Source organism: Acanthopagrus latus, chromosome 3, assembly GCF_904848185.1.
Source record: "Acanthopagrus latus isolate v.2019 chromosome 3, fAcaLat1.1, whole genome shotgun sequence".
NCBI classification, from domain to species: Eukaryota; Metazoa; Chordata; class Actinopteri; order Spariformes; family Sparidae; genus Acanthopagrus; species Acanthopagrus latus.
This window is the reverse complement of record NC_051041.1, coordinates 9,252,867-9,269,879: the sequence shown is the minus strand read 5'-3', so window position 1 is coordinate 9,269,879 and position 17,013 is coordinate 9,252,867. Positions and strand designations below refer to the sequence as shown.

At 45.1% G+C, this 17,013-nt stretch overlaps 2 protein-coding genes across 9 annotated transcripts; one reads left to right on the top strand and one right to left on the bottom strand.

The window, feature by feature from the left end:
* Positions 1-684: 684 nt before the first annotated feature.
* pygo2 (pygopus homolog 2 (Drosophila)) lies at positions 685-6,645 on the bottom strand. Of its 3 annotated transcripts, XM_037093506.1 has the most exons (4): positions 6,457-6,645; positions 5,620-5,680; positions 4,936-4,988; positions 685-4,348 (listed from the first exon to the last, which is right to left on the bottom strand). In XM_037093506.1, the coding sequence occupies exons 2-4, from the start codon at positions 5,666-5,668 to the stop codon at positions 2,696-2,698; spliced, it is 1,755 nt and encodes a 584-aa protein (XP_036949401.1). In that variant the 5' UTR covers positions 5,669-5,680; positions 6,457-6,645; the 3' UTR covers positions 685-2,695. The 3 variants fall into 3 exon arrangements, with proteins under 3 accessions (XP_036949401.1, XP_036949400.1, XP_036949402.1); XM_037093505.1 differs by having other exon boundaries at positions 5,620-6,645; XM_037093507.1 differs by lacking the exon at positions 5,620-5,680.
* On the top strand, positions 4,997-16,336 carry LOC119017079 (SH2 domain-containing adapter protein E-like). Of its 6 annotated transcripts, none has more exons than XM_037093513.1 (8): positions 4,997-5,359; positions 7,231-7,297; positions 7,437-8,498; positions 10,928-11,054; positions 13,482-13,724; positions 14,057-14,267; positions 14,566-14,685; positions 15,573-16,336. In XM_037093513.1, exons 3-8 carry the CDS (start codon positions 7,959-7,961, stop codon positions 15,754-15,756), a joined length of 1,425 nt encoding a protein of 474 aa, XP_036949408.1. In that variant the 5' UTR covers positions 4,997-5,359; positions 7,231-7,297; positions 7,437-7,958; the 3' UTR covers positions 15,757-16,336. The 6 variants fall into 6 exon arrangements, with proteins under 6 accessions (XP_036949408.1, XP_036949406.1, XP_036949405.1 ...); XM_037093511.1 differs by having other exon boundaries at positions 7,373-8,498; XM_037093509.1 differs by lacking the exon at positions 4,997-5,359 and adding an exon at positions 6,954-7,089.
* Positions 16,337-17,013: the final 677 nt, after the last annotated feature.

The window sequence follows — 17,013 nt, the reverse complement described above, 5'->3', positions numbered from 1 at the left end:
GTTTGTTTATTCAGACATGAAAACAGAGTTTGTTTGTCGTGGATATATATTTCTCTTCTGATTAAAATGTAAACTTGTAAAACTACACAGTTCTTTAATAATCAAAATGCGTTTTGCTCACCTTTTACATTTTTGAACTCTTTTTGTCAGGTGATCTACAATAAATCATCTCAGCTCATCTTCATTAAGAGGATGCTCACAGTTTGTAGTCTTAAATAACAATCTTACCAGATACAAACACAGAAAGGCTGATGACTGCTAAGGTTAAATGTATAAACTACCAAAATCTATCATTAGTAACCATAAGGCCTACAAAGTGGCCGGGCTGCAAAAAAACTTGGTAGACATTAATTATGCTTAAATCATTTACACTGACTTAGCTTTTAATGTTTCACTGTGTGCTTCTTTTAAAGGCTAATAATGGGGACAATAACAATTTTATGTTTTCAAACAAGTCCCCATCTACCTCAGTCGCTTAGGAGGAAGCTGTAGTGATGTTTTGCTGCGAAGCTCCAGAAATGTTTTGTGGACTATGAAACCTCACCTGACTTTCCATCTGCATGGCGGTGAGCAGATAATGATCAGTGACCTTATCCTTTAAATCTGACATACAGCAGCCGCTTCTGATTTTCTTGAAATAAGAGCTCCATTTGAAAACAAGTTAATGATGTATCATCAATTTACTCCGAATATTTTACTATTTGTGTAAAAGGCTCTCAGGTATACTATTTTAGCATTTTATAAACAATTTTAAAACTTTCTTGGAAATCATTAATTTACACTCCCATAAAATATATTTCTAGCTTCAGCTGAGAGGTAACTAACAGTTTGAATAAATCACCACAGAACCAATGATGAATCTGCAAATACAAGCTTCACAAAACAACTTTTCACAATAAACTGAAAAAAACCTTAAAGCAAACCACTTATGATGGTTGAACACGATAACCTACAGTAGCTGTACCTCTGGGCGTTATGACAAATAAAATTACATTTAACTTTTTCATTAGGGTTTCCAACCCTCATTTTAATACAACAATTAGCAAACAAATTTTTAAAAATGTGAATAAAAACAGACATGGACAAGTACAAAAAAAAAATCTGTCTTTACTTCAGACTTCAGTACCTTTCCCTTCCCCAACAGGTGTGGGACTCACTGGTTCCTCCGGGTTCCACCAGGAGGTGCCAGACCAGAGCAAGAGCACAGCACGAACACCAGTACAAAATCAAAAAGGGACAGCTGAGAGAGCAAGAACAGAAAGGCAACTTGGACATTGAATAAAGAAAAATAAGGAAAGAGAGAAGGAAGAATAGTTATAAACACCTTATACCGTGACAGAAATGTGAAAAATTGGCTATTTTTCGCTCTTAAGTTATTTGGTCTACTTCAAGGCCCGTGGCAGCGCAGAGGCCAGAGTATAAACATAAACAGATCAGACAGTTACTGCATTGGTTCACATGCACCCCCCTCCCCTGTTTTTTTTTTTTGCGTTTTGTTATTTTTTTTTTAAAAAGGACTATGCACATCTGATATGACATGATGTCACTACTTGCTATGCCAACACCATCCAAAAGCACTGATTTCACAATTCATGTGTACTGCAGAGATAAAAAGAAATGGACTGTATAAAAACCAAAACGTCATACTGTAGACAACCAAAACACAGAAGTTCCACTTGTTATTTTGTTCATTGGTCAACTCTCTGGCAACTGATGGGAGTTCCAGACAAAATGTTTCGTCCTAATATTTACAACTATTTTGGTGGTAAAATCCTCTACATGAGGTGTGGATGAAGTCTCTACCCGGGTCTCCTTTGGATTAACTCAGCACTGGGTACAAAATGACTGATACAAGAAGTACAGAGGGTTGAAGTGTGTGTGTGTGTGTGTGTGCAGGAATTGCCAAAATAACTTTTGTTAGTTTCACATCGTGTTTGAGATGTTACACTGTGATACACAGATGTGTTTTTCCATTTCCTTTCGCTTGCTTGCAGTAAAAAAAAAAAAGGCAGAAATCTGGCAGGGCAGTGCTAGAATGAAGCATTTTGATGGCAAATAAAGCTGTGCATCAATTAACAAATAAAACCCAAGTCCCTTTTAAGCTTTCCAGGCACTCTATTATTTTTTTTTCAATTTTAAAGATGTGATACATCATGTTTGTTTTGATTTAAAGCCGCGACAAATCAGAGAGTAATGTTGATGTTCTGAGTTGTCTGTACACAGTAGGGGAATATTTCAACATCACTCCCCCCGCCTAATGTTGGTTTATGTGTCTGAAATATTATCATACTCATGTGGTGCATGAGTTGCGGTGAGTCAATCACAGTCAGTTAGTGCGGGAGCCTCCGTGCCAGTCAGTCACAAAGTGTGTGAGGTAGTGTGTTGGTGTCAGTGCTTTGCTGGTTGGCAGGCTAGATGTCTGAAGGACTGTGTCATTTTAACATTCATTATGATTTGACTTATGATTTTTTTTTTGGGGGGGGGGAGCATTTTCCTACAGTCACTCAAAGTGCTATATATAAGCATGACTGTCAATGAGTGTGTTTCTCTGTGTCGTGAACAAGTAAAGGGCTAGTCAAGAGAAAGCTGGGCAAGCAGCTGACACACAGGTCATTCAATTAGATCAGAGCAAAGACCGTCTCTATTTGTCCTTATGCATCGCTCCCTCCGCACTTTCTCCTTTGTCATCAACTTCTCAACTCTCATTAGCTGCCACCAGCTGACCTAATGCCTGGCGCACAAACACGGCCTGGATGTCCTTGGTCTTGATGCAGAAGTCACAGGCCCAAACAGCAGCGCTCTCTCGAGTCAGCAGCCCGTACGCCGGCTCTGTCAGGCCCGTGCAGTCACGGTGGAACCAGCGCTGGCACGATGCCTCGCACAGGATGGCATCTTGATCGTCATGCACCTCCGCCATACAGAGGCCACAGGGGAAGACCATCCCGGGGCCGCCGAGCTTCCCAGGGCCAGAACCGGGTCCAGTCGAGGGGGCAGCAGGGCCAGGGGGGAGGGGAGACTGGGTGTTTGGGGTAGAAGTGGAGTTAGAGGGGGGGTTGGGGTTGCTGCCGGGAGTGTTACCTCCGTTGTTGTTGGTCATGTTGTTCTGACCTGAATTGGGGGCTGCGTTTGGCATGGGACCACCAGCACCGGGGGTGTTGTTCTGCTGGTTGTAAGGGGTGGAGCCAGGGGCAGAGTTAGGTGGAGTGGATTGTTGTTGCTGCTGCTGCTGGGTAGAGTTGTTAGAGTTGGAGGTGTTTGTATTGCTGGGGGGTTGTAGCTGACTGGGTGGTTGATGCTGGGGCTGGCCTGATCCATTCAGGGGACCAGTGGGAGAAGAGTTGGGGTTAGTCTGAGGCGGTGCTGAGGGAGGCTGACCAGGTGTGTTGGCATTGGGCTGTGGGACGTCAGGGTGGCCAGGAAAGCCTCCCCCTGGCTGTGGTGGGCCAGAATTGGGAGGAGGACCAGGAGTGGTATTATTAGGAGGGGGGCCGTTGGGATTTAGGTTAAGCTGCTGCTGTTGCTGCTGTTGAGGCCCAGGTGGTGGTCCTCCTCCACCAAAGTTCTTTCCATCCTCGTTGCCTGGTCCTGGTGGACTGGGGCCAGGGTAGGGTCCATCCTGTGAGGGAGGGAACTGTCCTTGAGGGGGCATCCCTGGCAAGCCTCCCACCATGTTGCCTCCAGGTCCACCCATCATATTCATCCCAGGACCCATTCCTCCTCCCATGGGAGGCAGGGGGCCATGTGGAGGCCCTCTGGGGCCTCCACCGCCAGGTAACGGTGGGCTGTTGAATGGGTGTCCACCCTGTCCATGCTGCTGCTGTGGCGGCATTCCAAACCGAGGGTGAGGCCCTCCTCCTCCAGGACCTCCCATAGCTCCTGGAGACAGCATGGGATTGAAACCTGGCCCAGGGTGCATGGGTGGGCTGAAGTTTGGAGGCATGTTGAACTGAGATGGGCCACCAGGAGGAAATCCTCCACCTCCTCCTCCTCCACCACTGCCTCCACCACCGCCACCACCAAAGCCAGGCATTCCTCCAAAGCCAAGCTGGTGGTGCGGTCCAGCATTGGATGGAGGCCCGAATGGTGGCCTCCGTCCCGGCTGGCCACCACCTGGTCCTCCTGGTCCTCCCATGAAGCCCATGCCTCCGCCCATTCTGCCTCCTCCTCCATAACCACCTCCTCCGCCTGCGCCCGGGCTGGGAAGAAATGGACCACTGGCCGGTCCACCTGCCCCACTGGGTCGGGATGGGGGTCCGAAGTCATCGTCGAAGGGGTTGGAGGCGACCAGGTGGTCCACCATAGGGGTTGGAGGGGGTGCGAACTCAGTCAGGTGGGAGAACCCCGCCGCCTAAAACAAAACAGAAAATACAGAATAAATGTTTGATTTTATAATTGATTTTTTTCATCACTGGATGATCTAAATTTGGGAGTGCAAGACATGGATTTATTCCAGCTGAATAGCAATAAGATGATTTCACAGTTTGTATTTTAAAACGAAATTTGTAACCTGTAGTTTGCGCACACCTGAGTGTAAGAAAGACTGAGATCTAGCAAAGAAAAATGGATGATTTAATATCCCACAATGCTTAGATTCATTGCATTTCTTCCCCCTCCTCTTTGAAGAACCCCTGCAGAGCAAGAACAGGCTGCTCTCGTTCTTATTCTTTTTCCTCTTAAATGTTTCATGGTGGCTTGCAAACTAACTTTTTAAGGAGCCAACAACACTCTATTGTGTTGGGAATTTGTAAATGCTGCAGTTGTTAAGTCACCAAAAACTATTTTTATTTTGTGTTATTGTCTAGAATTGCACAGATACGGATTATTCAAATTCCCCTATACCTAGCTGACAATTTAGGGGTCTTATAAACACTGTGCATCCCTTTTAAAATTCTCATTTTTTCAGTTCCTTTTATAAAATAAAAGATCAACTATTACCTGAGTAGTAGACTTCCTTGCCTTCTTCTTCTCCGGGCTCTTCATCTGTGAAGCTGAAATAGCAACATATGGAAGGGAAGGGAGTGGAAAGGGGGAAATATAATGTTAGCAAAGACCAAAAGTAGGCCTGCACATCTCATGCCATTGGTCCACCACCAATCGAGTGCAGCATCACGTTTGGATTGGCCAATACCCCTTAGTGACAGAGTGGAGCAGCTTTTTAGACCTAGGGCCTCTTTCTCAAGTCCAACAGTTGAGAATGGATTCAATGATGGGACATAGACTGGCATGAGGACAAGATGCTGAACATCCAGGCGTTACCATCACCCAAGGTTTATGAAGCCTTGAATCGCAAAATGACCCAGGCAGACCAAAAATGACCCAGGCGAGGAGGGAGAGAGGCCGCAAACAAGAGGCAGAAGAGGTAAGGTCAATGAGGGAGACAGGAAAAGACGAAGACATGAGAACGAGGAAAACGAAGTTGAAGGTACATTGATAGCAAGATAGACATGAACCCCGTCCACAGAATCCACTCTGGGAGAAACAGCCACCACCGGAGACAGTCGTGAAGTTTACATATGGGGGAGGCGAGAAGGGATTTGCTAACAGCACCAGTGCAGCCCATTGCAGCGCAATAATGGATGATTCCGATCTGATTGGGAGATGGGTGAAATTAATTCCTACCTTTGCGTTTTCCTTGTCCCGCCAGTAGTCTCCCCGATTCGGCAGCCATTAGCTAATATGACTGTCGGTGAAGTGGCATATCACCGTTCATATGCAAGAAAAAAAAAGTTAAAAATGACGACGTCTTGAAGGCTATGAGCCGAGTAGGTGGAATCTGCCTTCAGGTCATGTCAATGCCGCTAAAATGGTTATCATCACAGCAATTGCTAACGCGTATCGGTAGCTAAGGGTTATGGTAATAACGCCGGCCCAGGTCTGCAAACTCCTTTCCAGCTGCAAATCTTTTCGGTGTCTGTCACGCCGGGATTTGGTCACCAAATAAACGGCAGGTAAAAGCGGAGCTGGTTCATGTTATTTAGCGCAAGTTCGCGTCGTTGCGAGCCAGTTTCTGCTAGCTGGGGTGAAACCGATCGCCTGCTACCTGGCTTGACTGCCAGTACAAACAAGTTACAGAGCAACCCCACCTCCCCTCTCTAAATGATCACAGATGTGAAGCACAGAACTCGACCAGCAGCTAGCTAACGCAAGCTAGTAACTACCTCGGCTAACTAGCTTAGCCACGTTACTCAATGTGGCTTGCTAGCAGCGTTGAGATTTCACCCAGTAACCGCAACGCCGGGACATTAATCGAAGACTGTGATTTTCTCGGTTCTACATTCATTTGTGGAAAAAAAATGTGCACTCGACTTCACGCATCACAGCATTTACCAGACAAAACAATCGAGCATGTTTTGAAAAACTGTTGTTTACTATGCTAACATTAGCTTGCTAGCTAACGTTAGCATGCCACTGAAGATAGCTAGCCATCTTGCAGACTGTCTTGGAAGCAAACTGTACCCTTTCTCCGTTGCTTGCTCTGCTGTCCTTTAAATTGAAACTCTCTGGTGTGTCATTGCCAGCAAACCAGTCGTCACTCGGTGTATGCTTGTTGATCCACCATTCAACTATAATTCATTCAAAAACGCAAATTTTGCCATAATTATCATGGCCTTCTATCGCCACCGGACAAAGAGGGACAGGCAGGGGTATCGCGCACCACGGAAGGTTACATCTCGTCGCCGAAATGGGGGTGTCGATAAGTATACTTGATGAATAATAAGTGCGTTTAAAAAATCTTGACCGTCAAACGGCTCGCATTCAATCACATTTAGTTTTATAAGATCATCTATTGACGAACTATCCGAGTTGCCACCGTCCGTAGCGTTTTATTCACTTTAGAGAAACAGTGCCACACCTTTCATTGGCATATGTGGAGAAGCTCAGAACGGACCATTTCCCGTCGATACCCCGTGCAATTAAACTAAAGGGGTGGACATTAATTAGACAGCCAATTAAGAAGCATTACCGAGTGACATAATGATTAATATTGAATTATTATCCAACATCGAAATATTTATTCAGCCGTCACCTTCAATTTATGTCATTATCTGATAAGGTTTGGCGTCAGTGGATGCAGGAGTGTACAGATGTGTGAGTTTACTATTATTCACGCCTCAGAGCACGAGTTTTAAATGGAATGTAAACATTTTAAGATGCCTTTTCTTTGATATGTAACCATATTCTCTTATCGCCTTTGTAATTTCGTATTGTGCATTATGTTTCATGTTACAGATCAAACACATACTGCATTAATTGGGCTATAAGCAGCCACAGGAATAGCTAAATACTGGTGTCGTAGGTAAGTCTTAAACCAGAGTACTGCTTATTGTGCCCCTGTGTCCTACAATTAAAAGTTCCGATCGCCGCCCACCAGGTCCTGCCTCCCCCCTCTCCCCACCTCTCTTAACTTCAGACGCCCCCTCCCCTCTACACTCCAGGCGCAGTCAGGAGCCTCATTGCGACTACGAAAGCTTGTGAAAGACTCGATTTTAAGCGCCACTCTGGGAATGGGACCGCAAATCGGAAGCAAGAAGAACTTCGCCTTCTTTCGGATCTTCCCGCTCCGCAGGCAACTTTTCATCCAAAGGGAATAAACTTTTTTTTCTTTTTTAGAAGAAAGGGACAGGTGTAAGAGAAACACAAATGGGATAAAGTGGTGGTATGTTTTTTTTTTTTTTTCTCTCTCTCTCCTTTCCTCCTCCTTTAAGTTTCTATTTAAAAAGCTGAAGGTTCAGACTGGGGACTTCTCTGAGGGGAGCTTTTTATGACATGCTTTAAAGTGAGGTGTGGAGATCCCGCAGTTCACACAGGCTCTACCCCAGAATAAAGCAGCGGAAGTCTTTTGTTAGAGGGGCCGTGTGGGTTTTTCTAAAGGTGCGTCTCTGGGGCCCCCGGTGTATGGCGCTGAAAGGTGTCGGAGCAGCAGGCAGAGAGCGCTACTGGTTTCCATCCGAGCTACAATGGCGAAGTGGTTCAAGGAGTTCCCCATCAATCTGAAGAACGGTACCGACAGGATCCGCTCAGCCTCCGAGTCTGGCTCGCAGCCCAGAGCCGGAAAACCCGGGCTGGTGGCCAGCATCGGTACCAAAACACCTGGCTCCAAAACGGGCCACCGCAAAAACTCCTCCAGTGACAGCACGGGAGGTGGAGGTGGAGGTGGTGGAGGAGTCGGGTCTCTCCTCTCCGGGAGAAACCGCAAGAACTCGGCCACAGAGGTGAGCAGGAACGGTGTGAGCGCCCCGAAAGATGGGAAGGTCTGGGACTCCCTCCTGTCAGGGAAGAGCCGCAAGAACTCCAAAGCAGAACCAGCAGAACCGGTGTTCGAGGAGCAGCAGCAGCAGCACAGGCCTCTGAAGAGCTCTCCATCCGCCAACTCCTACATCAGCCGGCTGATCAGGGTGGACAAACAGGACAAGAGCCCCAACTTCAACTGCGGCACCGTCACCGGTCCGGTACCGGTACCCGAGGCCGAGAAACCGGCCCAGTGCAAGACCGAAACTGTGAGTAAACACAAACTCAGACTGGGTCATGTGGAAGCACATACCAAACTTCTGTCACATCTCAGTTTGTGTGTTAATCTTTCAAAACCTGATTTCATGATCGCTGTGCTCTGATTTGTTTCCTTGGAGAGTGCATTTACTCAAGTGCTGCGCTGACGTACAAGTCTGAGTGTTTTCATGTAATGCTGCATTCATTTTTGATACATTTTAGAAGAAAATGCAATTCCTGCCAATGCATTCATCTGACTGCTACAACTTTTCAGATGAATATATAGTACATATAGTCTATTTAATGATACAGCGTCAAGGATTACTCCATCAAACCGTATTTTAAATGAGCTTCACCTGAGTCAGATACATCCTTAAATCACTGCTCGCATGTTAGGACACCAGCAAGCAACTGGCCGTGAAATGAAACTTAGTAGGATTACCCAAATACTTTCATTGTTTATTAGTGTTTATTAGTATTCTGATGTAGGCTATTAACCAGATTTAAGTAGTTTTTTCCCCTGTGGACAGTGTTGGAGTACTTTTCCTCAAGCACTGCACCTTCATCTTCTTCTCCAAACAGGATACAGTGTAACTTGTATTGGCATTAGCTCCGTTGTTGCTGACTATTTTGCAAGATTTTGTGCTTTTTAAGACATTTTGAATGCAGGACTTTTACTTGTTAAGGGAGCACTGTTTTAGATTGTAAGCCTTGTGAGTGGGAATGGGGAGGCACAAAAAAACAAAATTATCAAAATGATCGAAATCGCAGTACAGCCAATATCTAATTCGCTGGAGCTTTTTCTCAATAGAAGTAAAATGAAAGGTACAAACCACAGCTAGTGTCACGTCATCAGGACATCTGTGTTTTTGTTTTGTTTTTTTCAGCGAAAATAAAAATTGGCAACCAAAAATGCTAAATTCTGGACAATCGTGAATCTCAGTATCTGTCAAAATCATCCCAATATGACTTTTTTGACAGCCCTAAATGGGATTTATAGTCTCGGCAGCCAACATTGCGTCGGTAAAACTTCTGAACTTCATTGAAGCAAAACTGAAGTGTTTCTACGGTGCTGCTGTGACGTGAAGCCGAACAGAGAGAAATAATCTAATCTGGCAGCTTCCTCAGCGGGCGCAACCTCCACCTCCTGCTCCGGCTTAAAACAACACGTAGTGTCATCAATACCGTTGACAATGGAGCAGCAATGACCCAGTCCGAGCTCTGAAAATTGATATTATTGTTTCTCTCCCTCCCTCCCTCCCCCTTTGTCTCCACTCCTCTCTCCCCATTGTGTCCTCTCCTCCCAGTCTGTCGTTCCTATCTCTCCTTCTCTTCCTCTCCGCCCCTCGCCCCTCACACCCACCTTCCTCGCCTTGAACACACAAAGCTGTGGTCAGACGCGAGGCCTCCTCCTTCCTCTCTCCCGTGTGCAGTGTGGCCTCGGTGTTCCCCTTCTCTCACCCTCCTCTCCCGGCTCTTTGACTTCATTCAGCCCTCCCCACCCACCCGGTGAAGGCTATCATGTTATAAAAAGCATCGTGTTACTTGACACTCGGGCGCTAACCCAGGTCCCCCTCCAGACTGGCTTTGGAAAAAAAAATAAAAGAGAAGAAAGATAGAGAAGCAGTGATAGGCAGGGAGATGGCGAGGAACATGACAGATGAAAGAGAGGGGGGGGATGAAAATGGCAGTTTTATGTTTCAGAACGGGGAGTAAATCCCCTTTCTTGATCTCACGCTTGTGTTTGCAAAAGATGTTGTGCGTGATGTTTTAATATCTCTCCTCTCGGCTTCTCGGCTGATGAAGATTTAACACTCTGTGCTGCGAGGAAGATGTGTGTTGTGTCAGCGTATCTGTGTTGCGGCCTGTCAGGCATCTGCTGCCTCACCCGGACGCCAGCGTCTCTCTGGCAGTGGGAACGCACGCAACTGGAAGTGATTGTTGAGAGACGACTTCATTTTTACCGCCCGCCGTTGTCTCTTGGCCAGAGGCTTGTAAATTAAACAAGAAATGATGCGGCGCTGATAAGATGACAAGACAATCAGGCGTGACGAGTAGAAGGTTGTCGACAGAGATACGAATGTGAAGACAGTCAAGCAAGAGTTCACCCGAAAATGAAGGCTCACCCATCTTCTCAGCACAGTTTCGTAGTTCTGCTAAACAAATTAATTAAATGGGGGACTTGTTTTAAAATGTTATTAAAATAACCATCCATCGACTTTATGGTGACAGAAAATGACTTAATTTTCTATTTTTAGGGTGAATTTATCCTTTAATCCATTGATCATTTGGTCTAAAAATGTCACTTTTAGCATCTTATGTCAACCCATATCTTCTGCTCTGTATTATTGAGTTCCACTCTGAGTTTAAAGTTTTCAGAGTTTAAAGTATACAACTCTCGCATACAAACACATTGATTTTCCTGCGTCTTTCTCTCCAGGTGATCATCCTTGAGGACTACGCGGATCCCTTTGACGCTCAGAAGACCAGGGAGCAGAGGGAGGCGGAGAGGGTCGGGGAGAACGATGGTTACATGGAGCCGTACGATGCTCAGCAGATGATCACGGGTAAGACTTTTCCTCAGCCTCTGTGCGAGCGTCAGGATTCCCATTTCCAGTCTCTGAGAGCGTGAACTCGCTCCCCCAGTGCTCCCTGCGCCCCGTGGGGTGCCCATGGCAACTGTGTTGCGTTCGGACAATGGGTGCAGTTTCCTGCTCCTGCTTCCTCTTTCCTGTCTCTGTTTCCTGGTACTATTCTCCAAAAAGGAAGTTGGCCCTCAGTGCCGCCCCCCCCGCTACACCCCCACCGTCACCTCCTCTCGGACGCGGCTCAGTGTAACCCCCTATATGGACCTGTCTGATCATTCATCAAAACCTCCCAGCATCTAGGAAGCCTGGTGCTCCGTCGTCCAATCACATGCTCCCCTGACCTTTCCTTCCATCACTCCCATTGTCTGAGCTAAAAAAGGGTTACACAATCGCCCGCTGCGACAGTGAACATGTTTTATTGCCGTGCTCTCTAGTAGAATTTAGACTTCAGTCGGTGTCCTGTGCTACTTCCAGGCCTCCTCGGAGAAGAAGTCTACAGAGGATGTGATGATGTGACTGAGTCAATTTATGAGGCTTAAATCATACGGAGGAAGTCGGCAAAGGGTCTGATGTCACCGTGACTCAATATGCGAGGCCATGAGAGAGGGGCAGGATTATTATTCACACTCGGGATAGCAGCCGACATCAGATACCAGATTCAAATTTAATGTTTATGGGGAACAACATGTCTGTTAAACTTCTCTGACTACCATCAAGACACAATTAACTTTAAAATAACCATTAACAACAAATGATCCCTTTTAAAATTCAGTTATTAATAGTTATTTCACTGTTAACATACAATTAAATACCTTTTAAGCCATTTATCAAAGGGGCTCTGTGTCTTTAAACTAAAAAAACTAAACTTAACTAAGCTGCTGTTGCTCCCTGTTAGCCGAGCAGAGAGAGGAATTAAGACAAGGGACTTGAGAACCTGTAGAGAGTCGAATCCTGTCGCAGAAAATCCAACCTGCGTCCAAAGAATCCAGCAGCGTTTTAACAGCAAATCGTCCGCAGGCTTGTCTGCAGAGCAGAGAGAGGCGGGGAAGGTCTCGTGTTTCACGTCACGTTACAACCCGCTCACATGTGACCAGTTAAAAAGCGATTAATACATTAATTGCTACAAATTGTAACATGGAGACCCTTTGAGCGATTGTTTATTGTAAAGTTGCGACTGCAGTTTGTAATACTTTGCAAATGGTTCATAAACACAATGTAGTTAATCTTTAAATCTGTTAAAAGCACTTTTTTTTATTTCTTCCTCTGTTTTATTTATTAGTTTTCACAATAGCAAAGGAAACAGTATGTTTACAATAGTACAGAGATAAACAATGCACCTTTTGAATCCTCTTTTTTTCTAAGTAGATGAGTAGTTAAGTAGTTAAGTCGGCTGTCAGGTAGATTATTGTAGATTTACTTTGTGTCAACAGCTCTGGTTAAAACCACTTGAATCAAATAAGAGTATTTGCTTAGCAACAGACACGACTAATGAGTGGGTTAATTAGGCTGCTAACAAAATGATCAGATGAGGTTGTCAAAGGGCCCCCAGCTCCATCACAGACCATTAGCTATGATGGTACAACTGTCTGAAGAGGCGCCTTCTTATAAAGGGTTCAGTGGAAGTTTAAGTGTCCCACTGGTCAAGACTGAATCCTTCTTCTTTCTCCAACAGTTTGAGCTTCACTCTGGAGAATGACGCTCGTGCAGAGTTTGCCAGTAGAGAGCTGTTTTTGCACTCTTTGCTCTGCGCTCATTAAAAAGGAGAATTGTGACATTGATGTTAGTTTGGAAGCCAAACCTGGTTCAACATTTAGCACACAAAAAGTGTGACGTGGAAACCTGAAGCCTCCAGTGCACAATCACACTGAGCAGGACGCAGGAGACGTGTTGTGTCCAGCAGTTCAACTTGTCGAATGAAATAATGTTTGCATAATTGATGTATTTATTTGTATTTATATGTATATTAACCACTTATTTCTGCACCAAAATGTCTTAAGCCTTTATTTATGGACTGCCAACATTCATAACAGAAGAACTGTCAAATAGATAAGATCAACACCAACATACGGTGTTGTCGCAAACTGGCAACCCCAAAAAAATGTCCTTATCACTTATTATTTATTCATTATTTCGATTTAATTTGCTGCTTTCTGTCTTTCCTAGATGATGTTGCATTTGTTTTGTATACACTGTCTGTCGTTTTGAATGTGCTATGGACCTTTTGTGTGTCCTTCATAAAGTCATTATCATTATCCTGTCATATTATACTATATTAACCTTTGTTGAAGCCAGATACATACAGCTTGCAAACCTTCTTTAAGCGGTGCCTAATTAGACATGGCACCTTTTTGTACAATACTCTTATAATCTCTTTTAATCTTAAACCCCTTGTTTCTACTTTTCCAGAGATCAGACGTCGGGGCTCCAAGGACCTGCTGAAGGTGTGTGTGCTGATGGAGGCGGTCGAAGGGGCAGTGGAGGAAGGTCAGCCGGCGCCCTTGCAGATATACGACGTGCCGTACGAGGGAGGCGGGGACGGCGACAGGACGGCGGTGGTCGCGCGGGGGCCCGAGCTGGATCCTCGCCCGTCCACTGAGTACGAGCTGCCCTGGGAGTGGAAGAAGGAGCACATTGTCAGAACTCTGTCGGGTACGTTGCGCGTTTCTTACATATAACTTGAGGGTAAGCTTCACATCAAATTCGCTGGAATATTGTATTTATATTTACAGATCCGGCCCTGATTCTGCGCCGCCTTAGATCAATATGAGGTACATTTGTTCAAAAAACAGCTCAGGCCCGCTCTCACATTTATATTTCATACTCCGCACAGGCCAACAGCATACTGAATAACATCTTGCATGAATCATCAAACCGCTGCCTTCTTGTTTTATTTACTGGCGGCTGCGGCACCCAGTTCAAACGCAGCCACAGAGTCGGTTGTTTCTTCACATCGTCTCTCGTCGCTCCCTCCTTTACCCCAGCACAGTTTGACAGCCCCGAACGCCAAGCCAAAGATGACACGCCTCACCTGACGCTCACCAGGCAGCCCCAGCATCCGCCGGCCCAGCATCAGCATCAGCATCAGCATCTGAGGCAGAAAAGCTGGACGCAGAAGATCCTGAGATCCTCACCTCCGACCCCTGACCCCGAGGCCTGCTGCGTCGACCCCTCCCTGCCGCTGGAAAAACAGAGGTGAGGGGGTGAACTCTGCAGAAATCATCACAGATTCACGTGGCGGGATTTCCCCTGTGGATGCGTACAACTTTGACAGTTAGCACTGAAAATATTCCTAAAGGAATTCAGATGTTTTATATGTCAGAATGTGTCTGCATGTGTTTCCTGTTCTTACACTAAACCTCGCTCCAGACTTTTAATGTACTGAGATGTCAGAGTTATGTAAGAGCGATGATGGGTTTTATATGAGATGAGGTTCTGGCCTTGATCAATAGCAGATGAAGTGTAACCCCCCGACTCCCACCCTCTGTCTCAGCTGGTACCACGGCTGTGTGACTCGTCAGGAGGCGGAGTTCCAGCTGCAGTCCTGCAGGGAGGCCAGCTTCCTGGTCCGGAACAGCGAGTCGGACAACAGCAAGTACTCCATCGCCCTCAAGTGAGTGAAGCCTGAAAGTGCAACGGCGCCGTCTCAGGGGAAGAAGTATCACTTATTGATCCCATGCACCATGTGTGTAAAATGAATGTTTTCACGTTTGCCTTCACTTTTTAAAGGAGACTATAAACTTTCAGTATTTTCCTTCAAAGACCAGAGCAAACAATACATCTCATGTGTCATTAAGTCACAATCTGTCCTTGCTTATGATGACTGTCTAATTTATTTTGACTAAATACCACAAACATGTCCTGCTGTCATTAATACTCACAAGAATGCACACTGTGTTTCAATCCACTGCTAAAAATAGTCCCTAACAAATTCCCCCTTTCCCCAGACAGTGTAATATGGTCAAAAGGGTGCAATTTAATTTTACAAAGAAATTCTGTTTTCATGACACATCTCTGAGGCAGAAGTTGATGGAGGACCAAAACTGCCAAAACTGAAAGTAAATAAATAAATATAAAAAGATACCATTAAAAATTAAGATAATATTTTAGCATTAATAGTGATGACTGATATAAATTCATATTTCTGTATTTATTTAGCTTTGTATTAATTCCCCCTATTCATTCACTTTAATATCAACATTTCATTTATTTAAAAAAATTGATTCTTGCGTTGTGTTTTTTTTTTTTCAAAACCTATTTAATTTTGCATTATTTCTGGAATATTTTACCTTTTCATTTCCCCCCACACGCCATACCCCCCTCCCATAATGCATTTAATGACGTATGACTTCATTTATCAGCTTATGTATTTATATTTGATTTCTGATACATAGAAACAATGTATATATTATGTATGAATATATTAATGTATCAGTCTTGTATTCCTGTAGCTTTGGATTGTGGGGTTTAACTCTTGTCCTTCTCTCCTGTGTGACTCAGGACGAGCCATGGCTGCGTCCACATCATCGTCGCCCAGACTAAAGAGAACGGCTACACCCTGGACCAGAGCAGCTGCGTGTTTCCCAGCATCCCGGAGGTGGTGCACCACTACTGCACCCAGCGCCTGCCTTTCAACGGCGCCGAGCACATGACCCTGCTGCACCCAGTGCCTCGCAGCCACTGACTCCACCCGGGCTGAGCTTTAGGTATACAAAAAAAGAAGAAAAAAAAACAAGCACACCTCTGGACAGACATGGACACAGTGTTTCCAAAAGAACCACCTCACCTCTGATGTGTCGATGTGTACTTCTGCTGCTCAGTCTCACATCATAACTCGGGCCGTGTGACCACCACCTCATGTGCTGCTTTTATCGAATCTGATTGGATGATCAGAGCATGTTTGCAGCTGACTCTCTGTCTTTATCTTACTTTGATGTGTGGCTGATGCAAATCATCTCAGCTGCTGTTTTGCATGTGAACGGGGGGGGGGGGGAGCGCAGACCACGAGGCACTTTTAAAGATCAAATGTGACTTTGAGTTGGTTTGGGAGCAGGAACTCACGCACAGATGTATTGTTTTTAATTATCCAGCGATGCCACACATGACACTGTTTGTTGTTGCTGCCACGTGGAATTTATTATGGGGCAGAAAAGTGCCTTTTGATACAGAGTGAAGCTTGCTCGCTTGTGTGCAGCTCTCTCTCTCCCTCTGGTGGGTGTGCTGGTACACTACACCGACATAGCAACACACACACACACACACACACACACACACACACACACAAAGAATTTCCTTCTTCTCTTTTAACACTGATGGCTGGTTAAAATCCGTGCAAGGAGCATATCTCTTCGCCTGTCAAGATACGGACAACGATCAGCCTTTTTAATGTTCATGCTCGCAGCGTATTTATAATTTATGACCTTATACTTGTTAGTCGTCTGTAACCACTGTCCCCTTGAGGGTTCCCTCTTGTTTTTTAACTGTGAATGAGGGCGTTGTTTCCACTGTGTTATCTGCACTGTGAAGAGTGAGTGAATCACCCTGATGCAATGTGCTTGAAGTGCCACAGATTTACGAAAGTTAATAGTGCTTTTATATGACAAGAACCTAGAGATTTCCTGTTTAGGTTTCAGCCAAACAGGCTCGCTGCTCATTTTGGGGGGGAAACGTCTGTAAACTTAACCTGCAAGCTGTTGGGATTTTGTGGTAGGAAAACACTGTAAAATTATTATCTGACTCATTCATGGGCTATTAGTGACAATCTGAGGAAAAACTCAGCTCATGGAAAATGTCAGTCTTCTTGCAGCCTCTCTCTTTTTAACATTTTTGATTCAGCAACCCAATCAGCCAAAATTAATATTGGCAATGTACGGATATGTTGAAATATACCTTCCTTTATGTTTCTTTATGCTCAGTTTTACATTTTATGTTGTGGCAATGC